The 13,272-nt window shown below is 43.2% G+C and overlaps 1 protein-coding gene across 2 annotated transcripts; it reads left to right on the forward strand.

Moving 5' to 3' along the window:
- Window positions 1-5,655, forward strand: fgf4 (fibroblast growth factor 4). 2 transcript variants are annotated; one of them, XM_085773158.1, is made up of 4 exons: window positions 1-893; window positions 2,149-2,252; window positions 4,597-4,812; window positions 5,152-5,655. In XM_085773158.1, exons 1-3 carry the CDS (start codon window positions 479-481, stop codon window positions 4,771-4,773), a joined length of 696 nt encoding a protein of 231 aa, XP_085629284.1. In that variant the 5' UTR covers window positions 1-478; the 3' UTR covers window positions 4,774-4,812; window positions 5,152-5,655. The 2 variants fall into 2 exon arrangements, with proteins under 2 accessions (XP_085629284.1, XP_085629283.1); XM_085773157.1 differs by lacking the exon at window positions 5,152-5,655 and having other exon boundaries at window positions 4,597-4,911.
- The last annotated feature ends 7,617 nt before the right edge of the window (window positions 5,656-13,272 follow it).

The following is a 13,272-nucleotide window of genomic DNA, read 5'->3' on the forward strand; positions in this document are numbered from 1 at the left end:
ACATGGTTTCCCTCCTACCAGTCTTAAGTTAGCGCTTTTTTTTCATTTGGTTGAATTGGACCTGTGTTTTTTCCTGTTATTGTTCATTTATAGAACTGTCTCCTGTCTCGACATCACGGTCTGTTAACTAGGCCGTTTCCTATTTTACATCCTCCCATACATAAATTATGATATTTTGCTGCTGATAATGAAAGCCTTGCACAAAGAGGTTTTTTTTCTATTATTATTATTATAACAAGGCCTTTATTCATTTATTTTCTCCACGCAGCTCAGATAAGAGCGCCATTATTTGATTTCAATGAAAACCCCAGCGCCATGTGCTGCGCCCGCATGTGAAAACGTAGTTTGTAGATTTCTTCTAAGTGTGGAGCTGTGATGTAATGTGTCTGCAGGTATAAATATAGAGGCATGGCTGCACAGCGCCCATGCAGATCAATGTCGCTCCAGCTCTGAAGTCAGTGCGCCTGTCGGTCTGGGAATGAGCGCAACTTCCACACGCTCCTCTCCGCCGCGCCGCCGCCGCCGCTGCTGCTGCTTCTTCTTTTTCTTCTTTTCGCTTCATTGGAAAGGCAAGCGCCAGGAGGCTGCTTTCAGAGCCAGACCCGCGATGGGCTCTCTGGCGGCCCTGCGGACAGTCCTGATCCTGGGCTTGGTGACCGGACTGGCGGGATGCGCCCCCGGTCTGAACAGGACGGCGGACCGCTGGGAAGCCCTCTACTCCCGCTCCCTGGCGCGGATCCCGGGGGAGAAGCGGGAGGAGATCAACCGGGACGGGGACTACCTCCTGGGCATCAAAAGGCTGCGGCGCCTCTATTGCAACGTGGGGATCGGCTTCCACATCCAGGTGTTACCGGACGGGAGAATAACGGGAGTCCACAACGAAAATCGTTACAGTAAGTGGAGTCAATTATTGATTGATTGAATGGACTATAGACAATAATTGAATTGACACAGTCATTGGTGGAGTAGCAACCCAGTCCGTAAAGCATGATGTCAGCTTGAAAAGTTTTTTTATATATATAAAATCAATCAGAGGAGGTGAGAAGTTTTTACAAACTAAATGTTAATCACATCGATATTACACTTTCTGATCAGCTGATCAGTCTCAGGGGGAGATGCTGCTCCTCCTGTCAGTCACAGAGCAGCTCACAGATATTGATCCGCGCCTCGGTGACAACATCTGGACTCCTTCCGAGGTGCCGCTGAGCCCGGCAGTAGCCGTGTTCTCCGCCGTGTGTGTGTGTGTGTGTGTGTGTGTGTGTGTGTGTGTGTGTGTGTGTGTGTGTGTGTGTGTGTGTGTGTGTGTGTGTGTGTGTGTGTGTGTGTGTGTGTAACCAGAGCCCGCTGTGATCCAGGCCAGCGGCCAGTCAGCTCCTAAAGTTAGGACAAAGCGCGCAGACCCATCTGCTGGGACAGATTAACCCCGGCGGTTCGGCTCAGACGCAGCCGCACACCGCCTCACATATGCAGACACGAAGGATAACAAACATTTATTTGTCCAACATGTCACATCTTAATCCCCGTCGGAGGGGACGCGCTGCTTCAGCCTCTGGACTATTTTGAGAACAAGGCATAAAAATTTAGACAGATACATTTCAGAAAATCTCTGTGGAGGAATTCCAGCCGCTGTCAAGCATTTTCACATGAGAGCAGGAACAAAGGACACACATGGGCTCCATGATAACACAGTCATCATCACACACTGTCATCAGGTCTGAGACACTCAGACAGACCTCAGGGGACATGTCGCTCTACTTAAAAACACAGAAGTGAAACAGAGACTGCATCTGATCTGTGTGGAGAAATAATGTGATAAATAATCTGTTGATTTCATTTCCCTTCACCTTTTACTCTTGAGTGAATTTACAGTGACAGCACTTTTGATTGGTGTCACAACTAAGATTAAAGTTCATGTGTCAGAAATGTCAAGAAATATGAAACACACAAATATGTAATTTATCATCTAATGACAAAATAAAATAATCTAGTCCACCGTATAAGTAAAATGATCAGAGTGGTGTTTGTCGGGTCTCGTGAGCTGCAGCTCATCCTGTGGGACACAGTGTGGGACACAGTGATGTCAGTGTGTCTGTGGAGCAGGTGTGGGTCTCTCCATCAGCCCAGTATGAACATGTGTTGTCCCTGCAGGTCTGCTGCAGATCTCTCCAGTGGAGAGAGGAGTGGTGACTCTGCTGGGAGTTCGCAGCGGACTGTTCGTGGCCATGAACAGGCGAGGGAAGCTTTACGGATCTGTGAGTGTACAACTGTCGCACACACACACACACACAGAGAGAGACACAAAGACAAAGCTTTTGCTTTCACTTTGCTTTACTTTTCTACATTTTGTTGAACTTGTGGATGTTTGGTAGCTTACTCAGGTCAAGAGTCATGGTATTACCAGAGGGTAACCGTACCAACCCTGACCCCGCCCCTCCTCCCAGAAAAAATAGACCAAACTATAAAATAAGACTGGACATTTTTTTAATTTAAAATGTTTCACAGCTTTTAACCTATTTGGTGAAGAAACAACTTGTTCTTTTTGGGGGGCTTTTTTGCCTTTATTTGATAGCACATAGTGAGATAGACAGGAAAGGGGGAGGCAGAGAGAGGGGGACATGCAGGAAAGGTCTTTAACCACTGCGCCACACACCGCCCCGAAACAACTTATTCCTAAGTTATAAATTGTTAAACAGTGTATATTCCTGTCAACAAAGAGAAGTCACTGTTGTCCATCCCATAACCCACAGACAAGATGGCTGTGGTGTTGTCAGTGAAGCTTCAGGCTCAGTCACAAGGGACATCTCTTAATCAGTGAAGTCAGTGCAGTTAAACTGTAGCCTAATTTATCACCAGACAAAGCCTGAAACCGGTGAAACATGTTGTCACAGGAAAGTTACTTCTTCTAACCAGTGTGATCACTGATGGAGATTCACCCATAGGCTAAATTAATAGTCTTAAGTAATAAAATGATGGTTAAATAAGTTACACTGTGGAAACAGGAGAACTGAGAGGAGGCTGTTAATATGGGACAGTGATGTTCAATGACAACATAGTTATAACAGGGAAGATTTAACACAACATAATCAGATATTTCAAACTGCTCATAATCTACACTGCATTAACTTGCAAATGCAAATGTTTCTGGTCTGAATCAAACTGACAGACAGTCAAATTCAAAAATAAAAACTTTATTATTTAGTAGGCTATTTAGTAGGCTATTTCAGCAAAGCCATCTTTACCCTCTGGTTTCTGAATATTGTCTAGTCTACTATTATTTATATTGACTTCATGAGATCCAAAGATTATGCAGCAGTTTCTCTGTGGACTGAGGCTTTGATACTTTCACATACAGAACCTATAATCAAACTACACATGGACATCCACCCTCTGATACAACCTATAGGAGTGTTTCCTTAAATAGAGCCCCTCCAGTGGTTGTCATGGTTGCAACTGTAAACACACCAGTGTTGTACCTGCTCTTATTGCCCTGGTTAGGCATTCCTTGGTCAAGTTTGGGAAAATATTGTCCTATGTAGATGCCTGATATTGATTCCTTAACATTATAGGCATTCACAGATAATAGAAATAACATAAAGTACCTAGCCTACTAGTTTCACACGGGAATCAACAGCACCTTCTGTCTTCATCCATCCACCACAACCTCCTCCTGATGTGTCTCTTTATGCTACATCATACGTCATATTTACTACAACCACTAGATGTCGCCTGGCAACAAATCCTTACTGCGGGTCATAATTACCTGCCTCACAGACGGCCGATGGGCTTGATGGGATCTACTGTATCTCTTTAGTACGAACAGTACAAACCTTGAAGTCACTTGGAAGGACAAACTTAGTGATGGATTTATGACATTTGGAGCAACTCAATCCAGTTGAGCACCAATGTGTGACCCACTGAAGAGAATGTACTGCACCTACAGTAGCCTACTGTATAACAGTTGTTCTCTCTTTTTTACATCAGGACCCCTAAACTGACACAAATTAGACCATGGACCCCCCATTAGACAACAATTTGAAACAAACTCCAGAAATAGACAAATATTTGTGAGAATAACATGACTTTTTTTTAGTTAATGTACATTCAAATTACAGCCACTGGCATGAATTTTTGGAAAGAATTCTAGAAATTTCTGGAAGAAATTTTATATTTCTGGGAAAAAAAATTGGGAAAATTTTGGGAAAATTGTTGAGGACCCCCTTTGAACCTTCTCAAGGACCCCTCAGACCCCCCTTTGAGAACCACTGCTGTATACGAATCAAACCCTAGTCAAAGATGAGTAAGTGAGAGCATCCTTGTTCCCAGATCACAGACCAGTACAATCCGAGTCCTGCTTCACTCACGCCATTCCTCATTCTGTGTAAATCTTTGTCTCAAGCTGCTGCTGTACAATAGCCCTGCAGTCAAAAATAAAGCAATTGTTTGATAGTAATCACGTTGAACAATAACCCCACCACACACACAAAAAAGAAAAATGTCCCGCCATCTTTGTTTTGTCTCTGCCTTTCAAACAATCAGCATTTTCACGGAGCTCCTGTATGTGCCTGTTTTTTTTTTTGTTTCGTTTTTTCGCTGCAGCTCCACTTTAACCACGAGTGTAAGTTCAGAGAGAAGCTCCTCGCCAACAACTACAACGCCTACGAGTCGGTGGCCTACCCGAGGATGTACATCGGCCTGAGTAAGAACGGCAAAACAAAAAGAGGAAACCGAGTGTCACCCGCCATGACGGTGACACATTTCTTGCCAAGAATCTAGTGGCCTCATAAATAGACTTCACCTCAGTATGGAGACGAAGTGAGAAAGGGGAGGGGGGGGCTCCAATACTATGATGCACTTTCACTCCAAGTTTTATGCAAGTGTATCATATTTGATCTTTTGTAATGTATATATTCTTTTTTTAATTTATGTATAACAACAGCTTTGTATTTTTAGCAAGGGGTGTCTTTTCTGGGAGTGGGAGAGGGGGGTGGGGGGGTGATCACAGATGTTTTCTTTTTCTAATTTATCTGATATTTGCTGCTACTGAATGAAACCCTGTCTTCGAATGTTGGTTTTCTTTGCACTGACTCGTAGAGGTGCTCAGGAGACGTTTGTGACTTCACTGTGTTTTTTTATTATATATTTTCTCGACAGAACAGGACCTTTATGAGTCTTAGCCTAAAAAAAAGAAGAAAAAAAAAGGAAAAAAAAGAAGAAATGAGGTGTCAGACGTGGAAGTGGTTGCCCAACACGCCGGCTCTTTTGTGTGGCACTGGAGCCTAATTGAAACAGTATCATCTTACTGCTGGAGAGAGGAGGAGGAGGATGGTGGGGGTTGAAGGACCCCCACAACCTCCACTGGGCTGTTTTTAGCTCCGCCGGGGGGTTGAACTCTGAACTTTTCTGCTGTCAATCTCAGTCAGATCTATAAGACTGCCGATAGAGAGGCATCCTCTTTGACATTATATAAGTGGAGAATTTGGGAGTTTAAAGTCAGGGTCGGAGAGCAGCCGCAGACAAAGTAGTACCCCAACCTCCGCCGAGGAGGAGCAGTTCTCTCTTATGTCAGGTTGTTCCTGATGGTCCAGTAGCAACTGGATGTAAACAGTCGGCCTACTGGTTGTGAATCAGGACAGCTACATCACTCAGGACATGTTTATGTGAAGTGGACAGATATCTCTGTCTTTATTATCTGTGTTGTGCCACAGTTTGTCATCTTCTCCTTCACTTAAAGCAACACTGTCAAACCTTTCAAAGAAGATCTCAGAAGATGAATTCAAATATTAGAGACACTCAGAAAACTTTAGTTTTTGCCCACGTTGGCTGCTGTTCTGCAAAAGCTACATAGTAACTTTTATATTCAAACATTTAGAGTTTGATAATAATAATAATAAAAAAGATGTAGGCTACTTTAATTTCTTAAAATCAGCAGTAAACATTTAGCTTAGCACAGAGACCCAGCTTAAAGCTCAATGATAGGTTCATATTGTCTCTCTTTAAATCCATGTTTAATTGTTGTCATGAGCCACAAAACATGACTTTTTTTGCACTGATTAAACAAAGGTGAGATGTTCACCATGTTAGCACACTTTGAGGATGCGGACAAAGCCAAGCTATCTGTCCCACCCATAGCTAAGCTAAGCTAAGCTAAGCTTGCTGGCCTCATGGCACCAGATTCATATTTAGTGCACAGACGTTTGCTGATACGTTGAAGCAGTCGAAATTCCCCTTCACTCGTCTTTTTGAGACTATACATCAGTGTCAACTGCTAAGTGTGTTTCCCCTCCACTCCCTTCCATGTGCTGTGATAAACAACAACACACTTGGGATAAAATAAGCACGCAGACATGTTGTGTTGAGGATGCTTTCTCAGGCACAGTTCCGGTACGACCCACTTTTCATAAACCAGCACCACTTTTCAGACTTCCTACAGCACTACCTGCTCCAGCTCCGTTTACACATTTTTCCCAGACTCCTTAATTTCTTGTGTCGCCTCTTCTCTCTCTCTCTCTATGAGTCCCTGCAGTTGACTGCAGCCCAGCTCCGGTGGCCATGTTGTCCTAGTTGCGCCTTGTCACGTTCCAGCTATCTTTACCCTGTGATTTACTTTTAGAAAGGATAATCATGGGAGAAATATTTACGGACAGCTGTTGGACTGGACTGTACTATATGCTCGGGCCAGTAACCCTATATTTTTCTTTATATATTTTGTAAATATAACCTCCAAGTAACTGAAGGTGCTGGTATTCCTTTCGGGGGGGAGGACAGTTTTAAACCAACAGAGCTGGGGGTGCGGGGTGTGGGGGTGGGGGTGGGGGGTTGTGGTTGTGGTTGTGTCTCAGTGCGTGAGGTGCGTTTGATTGGTTTTGGCTTTGGTGCAAGTTCACCACGAATGGAAGGACAGGTGAGAGACAGGTTGCTGTGCTCTGGTGTCTTTCATCTTTAGAGGTTTGAAATCTCAGCTTCAACATTCCACATGGCAGCACATATACTGTATGTTGTGATCTGCCCTGTCCCCTGTGTGGGACCCCGTTCTGTTCTTCTTCTCCGTCTTGAACAAGAGTATAGCAGTGATGATGATGCATGAGCGCAGAGGCCGTTCCACGTTGAACACGCACGCTATAGGCTACGTATTAAGTTGCAAATAGCTCAAGCAAATATCATGCAAACCGTCGCTGCGGTGGCTTCAGGCCCTGATTCCTGCAGCCAGGCGTAGCTGTGGCGACTGATCTGAGCTCTGCAGGTGGAATCTTGTCAGATTGTCAGATTAAAGTAAACACTATACACTGCAAAAACTCAAAATCTTTACAAGAATATTTGTCTTATTTATTTTCAAAATGTTTAATTTCTAGTCAAAACTAATCTCTTTTCACTTAAAATAAGACTCATCACCTAAATATTAACTTGTTTTTAGTTCATTTTCATTTGTTTTAAACGTATTTTCACTTGAAATAAGTAGAAAAATCTGCTAGTGAAAGCAGGTTTTTTGTGCTTGTAATAGGCTAAGAAAGAAAACCTTGCTTCACTGTCAGATTTTTCTAATTATTTCAAGTGAAAATATGCTTGAAAGAAGTAAAAAAAAATGTCTAAAAACAAGCTACTTTTTAATGTGTTGAGTCTTATTTTAAGTATAATGAGATTTGTTTTGACTAGAAATAAGACAAATATTCTTGGTAAGATTTTGAGTTTTTGCAGTGTAAGGCCTCCGTCTGCCGGCCTCCACAACGTCTCATCCGACAGCGACGCGGTTGTTTGAATCTCCTCTCCAGAGTCTCATCATGGTCGGCAGGTATACTGGTGTGTGTGTCTGGCGCTCACAGCTGGGCTCAATCGTTCTCAGGTGTCACTGCTTTGCATGGCGGGCATCGTGTTTACAGCAGAGTACCTTTCTGCCCTCTGTCAGTGAGCCCTCTACTCTGCCTGCTCATTTGGTTATTCAGCCTCAGTCCAGACCAGTCAGTGGTGTGTGTGTGTGTGTGTGTCTGTGTGTGAGCCACATGATTCACAGCAGGATGTGTGTCCCTGCTCACCATGTGGACTCTTAGCAGCATGTCCACACACACACACACACACACACACACATAGACTATAGATGCTGCTTCTCACACTCCACCTCCTGTGTTGATAAAGATTCACTCCTTGGTTTTGTTGCTGTGCCCAAATGAGCCACAAACCTCCTGTCACATCACTGTTCAAGACTCATCTATAATATAAAACAACATGTCACATTCTCTTTTTTATCAACAGTTTTTTTTATTTCTATAAGCACAACAAACTAACACAACAAAATGTTTTTTATATTGTAAATTGTATGAACTGACCCTTTAAAGCCACAACAGTGAGCTGAGTGGAGGTTTGTTGGATGTGTAGCAGGTATGGTGCAGCAGATAACTGCAATAATCCTTCCAGTTTTGAAATGTCAAGATGCCTGACATTTCTGACATTAAAAAAAACACCACAGCACTGAATCCTATACGCTTCAGACTATGAGGATGTCCAATCCCGACTCTCTCACATTTCCTCTCAGCGTTATTTCCACTATTTCTGATATGAACAATGAGCTGTCTCATTAAAAGAATTGGTGCCAAGTTTAGTATTAGTATTTGTAATTTTAAATATGCCGTTATCTGCTGAGCTATGGGAGTGAATCTTCACACAACCACACCAGTGAACTGTTGACATGTTTGTTTCTGTCTCTGCTGCCTGGATGTCTGTGTTCAGGGAAAGGGACTTTCTACTGAGAAGTGATGATATCATTCTGTTCTGTCTATGATTCTGAGTCCCATGGTCTTCTGACAATTTTCTATCAACTACTTTTATCAGAGTTTCTGTAGTTTTATACAGGACCTCATAAATGTCTCTCTGTATGTGCTGTGCACATGGCTAAAGTCTAACTTAAGGGAAGTTGACAATAAAATCATTATCCCCTGAATGTAGCTGTGTCCTGTTTGTCCGTGGTGTATGATAACAGCCTCTTTCATTATACAAAACTGTATCCATACCTTATAATATATAACAATGTATTTTTGCCTAATAGAAAGATTGTTGGGTTTTTGGGAATAACAACTATGTTGGTAATTCAGATGTGCTGGTGTTTGCCATGGGATCATGGTTACACAGACTAGGAATGTATATGTGCTGTACACATATAGGCACATGGAATCAACATCCTACTGCATGTGACTGTTGACCTAGCCATACACATACACACACACACACAGCTGTGGCTCAGGAGGTAGAGGAGGTCGTCTGTTCATTGGATGGTCAGCTAATTGGTAAATGTCGGTTGTAAATATAAAAGCACAAAGTGAAGTCTCTACATCGGCTGCTGCACATGAAGACAAACTCCAGCTTTGATTTCATTGATATATTGTCGGTACAGCTGTTTTCCTGGTGATCCTCCTCAGACAGACTCAACATGAGTTCAACACGTGCTGACAGTGTCACACAGAGATTTAATTTACTGCTCACACTCAAGACAAAGACATGCTATGGCCCGGTGCAGCTGAACTGAACAAATAGTTCCACCGACAGAATTAGACTAAGAAAGATGCTCCGTGACCTGTCCACAGTGTGTCCTGCCCTCGGCCTGCGTGGGCTGCACCCGCCCAGCCCCCCTGTACAGAGAGAACAGTCAATGGATGGAAGATGCTTCAGCAGTTTGATGTTGAACCTCAATCAAATAAATACTTTGCTTTTCATGAGACCCTCGCTACCACATACAGTATTGTACAGCTTCACTGCTTACAGGTCATTACAGAGATCTTATACATATAATGCATAAACATCATGCAAATGTAGTCACTGTCTAAAGACTTTTAATGACAAACAAAGAGATTTTTATTAGTACATAATATCGCTTTAAAGGTACATTGTGTAGGAATTACTCCTATCTAACATTGCGGTTGTATATCGCAAGCAACTCAGTTGTATTTTTCATGCTGCATTCACGTGAAATTGGGCAGACGGCAGACAGACGACAGCCGCTGCACGTAACGGCATAAACAAGCCTCTATGTAAACAAGGCAAAACAATACACGTGACCTGACAATATGTTGTCATGGCGATGTGGTATTGTTTACCTGACCCACGTTTTACTGGCTTTCTCTGGACTTCTGTGACTAAAATGACATCTGGTTTGTCACCGACGGCCGTCTGCCCGACTGCAGGTGAATGCAGCATCAGTGTAACGCTCCATTCCTCCTCACTGCGTTACCGCGGTGACTTTTCACAGACGCCACCTCCACCTGAGCCGACAGCTCCGGTGTCTCCGCTGAGTTTCCGTGGTTTCCTACCGTCACGCTGCCACTGAACGTAAAAACATGGAGACACCACATGGCAGCAGCACCGAGCTTACCCGCTCCATGGAGATATGAATGATATGAACGGCTCATTCAGAGCTGAAAGGAACACTTCACTTTGTTGATGGGGGGGATTACTGATTAATGAAAAACAGACTTTTGAACCAAATAATCGCTTTTCGTGAATAGATAACAGGAGAAGTTACACAATGTCCCTTTAAAGTGCAAAATATCCCTGTTCCACAGCAGGGTCTGATTGTTACTCCACAGTTGTCAAAATGCTCCTCACTGATCAGTAATGACAGACTCACATTGTGCACTCACACACTGCTTACACCTCAAAATCTGGTTCAAAATTCTGAGATCCACATTTCTCAAAGACAGCAGATCTTTCAGGATGAATTCTGGTGGGGATGGATGTATCTGGAACTCTTGATTGAAGGATGACGCCATGAAAAACAATGGATTATCTCTGTAACCATCACATAACCAAGAGCTGGAACAAGAGGATGTATATGGTTATATTATATGATATGATATGATATGTATAATCATATAATCATATTTTGAACTTTTTTTTATTATCACATTGTTATTTTGCATGCTTTTATTATAATAATGTTCAGAATAAACATTCATTCATCATTTCCACAACCTTGACACTCCACCAAATTGAACTGTAAAGGTGCAGTCAGCCTGTGAGGACACCTGTTTAAACCAAAGTTCCTAAACGTTGACAGAAAACCTAAGGTCATAACATGGGAACATACCAGTATAATTAATGAGACAATTAGTATGTGTTTATGAGATCCAGTGTTTCTAAGTTTGATACTGACACAGAGCTGTCGACGAATAACAAGAGTCTGCAGACAACGCTTGATCAAACTTCTACACAGATCAACTCTAGCAGATCAACTTTAGCATGTCTGCTGTTCATTTTCAACAATCAGAGGTTTGCTGAGCCTATACACATCAGATCTCCTCTTGTTTCCCTCTGTTCTCTGGAGCAGCCTGACACTTTGTGTCTGCTGCAGCCTGAAGCTGGACAGGTGTTCACATAGTTCCTCAACATATATATTTCTGTCCCTGCATTCAGCTGCAGCCGGGGCTAAAACAGGCCTCGTCACGGCCTCGAAGAATGACAGAACGACAGCTTTCTGCTCGGCCAGACCCAAGGCCGACGTGCTTAAAGGCTGTAAACCGGACTAAAGATAGAGCCCAGGCTCCTGCATCCTCTGTCTTATTGTCTCCAGGCAGCTCACGTCAAACACACACACACACACCTGTGGGAAGACATGTCTCAGCCACAGAGAGAGTTACAGTAACAACGACGTCTGTGCCAATAGAGAGCAGTGGTTTGACAGCCACTTACTGGCGGAGTGTGAGCACACACAGGTGAGGAGGTATTGAGCAAACACTCACACACACATGCACTTTACAGGTCTCTACTGGGGAACTTCCATAGACTTCTGTTTATTTCCTAAAGACTTACTCTAACCTTCACCTGTCTAAGCCGTGGTGTATTTCTATTTCTCTGTGCACCACATTTGATATGGGCTGGGTTTTGTGGCACTGTGAGATTAGATGAGAGATTAAAGGGATAGTTCAACATTTTGGCAAATTGGCCCATTGCCATAATCTCTATAGTCACAGCAGTACAGTAGGTTCGTTACCTTTATTTGTCGGTGTAAGCTATTTTTAGAACGGCGGAGCAGAGCCGTGAGATGCTCTGGTGGACAAGTTGTGACCTGCACATTCACCACGCTATGACATAATAACGGAAGGTTATGAGAGGTAAATTCATGCAAAACTGCATAGGCGCGTTGCCTTCAGGGACAGTTTTTCAGCAAGCAGTCCCTGAATTTACCTCTAAAACAACGTTCCATTATTATCTCATAGCGTGGTGAATGTGCAGGTCGCAACTTGTCCACTGGGTTGTGTATTTGATGAGTTGCATGAGGGAAACCAAGAAATCCCATGAGCCTCTGTAGCGTAGCTCTGAGCAGCTCACGGCTCTGCTCTGCCGTTCTAAAAATAGCTTGCACAGACAATTAGAGGTAACGGACTTACTCCTAAAACTATAGGGATTATGGCAATGGGCCAATTTGCCAAAATGTTGAACTATCCCTTTAAGATGATTAAAACAAAGTAAACCCAGCTGCATTCACACACTCAGGTGTAGCATATGACTAACAGACAGACACACTCACACTCAATCATTTAGGAACATTACATTCAAATTGATTCATTTGCTGGCGACATGTCACCAATTGTCTCTTATAAAAGGACAATTCCAGGCGAATTCAACTCGGGGCTGTATTTTCCTATCATTTTAGGTCTAACAGAAGGAATCTGAAGATTTTCAGTTTAATTGCTCCTGTTTTGTGGTAGTTGCGTCTGTCCCCGCATCGCCACGGCAGAAATGAATGGGAGTGGATGTAAGTTCCGCTGTTTAGGCTGTTTCCAGCCCTCAAAGCTGCAATTTTTTTCCACAGACAGCGTCAGATGGAGACTCAAACATGCACCGAGAAGTTTATTTACTTCAAGCAAACCAACATGTTTGTAAAACTAGATCTAATTCAAAGTCTCCCGGAGTCTCGCGCAAGCCCGAAGTTGCAGTGCTGCTGTATTCAGGCACAGTGGGAGCTCCCGTTTGTGTCATAAACACAGGAATATCAACTCTTTACTTGCTTGAAGTGTACATTTTTTTCCACAGACAGCGTCAGGTGGCTACTCAAACATGCGCAGAGAAGTTTTTTTTACTTGAAGCAAGTAAAGAGTTGATATTCCTGTGTTTATGACACAAACGGGAGCTTTCCCACTGCATGTGAACACACCGCGCACGGCAACTTCGGGCTCGCGCGAGACTCCGGGAGACTTTGAATTAGATCTAGTTTTACAAACATGTTGGCTTGCTTGAAGTAAATAAACTTCTCGGTGCATGTTTGAGTCGCCATCTGACGCTGTCTGTGGA

The sequence above is a fragment of the Trachurus japonicus genome, chromosome 3 (genome assembly GCF_045865225.1).
Source record: "Trachurus japonicus isolate A0001 chromosome 3, Traja_1.0".
Lineage (NCBI taxonomy): Eukaryota > Metazoa > Chordata > Actinopteri > Carangiformes > Carangidae > Trachurus > Trachurus japonicus.

What these genes read in the sequence shown, in the direction of transcription:
- fgf4 (XM_085773158.1), top strand. Translation starts at nt 479, where the DNA reads ATGAGCGCAACTTCCACACGCTCCTCTCCGCCGCGCCGCCGCCGCCGC. An exon ending in CCACAACGAAAATCGTTACA is followed by an intron (nt 894 to 2,148) that starts GTAAGTGGAGTC and finishes TTGTCCCTGCAG; the next exon opens with GTCTGCTGCAGATCTCTCCA. An exon ending in GAGGGAAGCTTTACGGATCT is followed by an intron (nt 2,253 to 4,596) that starts GTGAGTGTACAA and finishes TTTTCGCTGCAG; the next exon opens with CTCCACTTTAACCACGAGTG.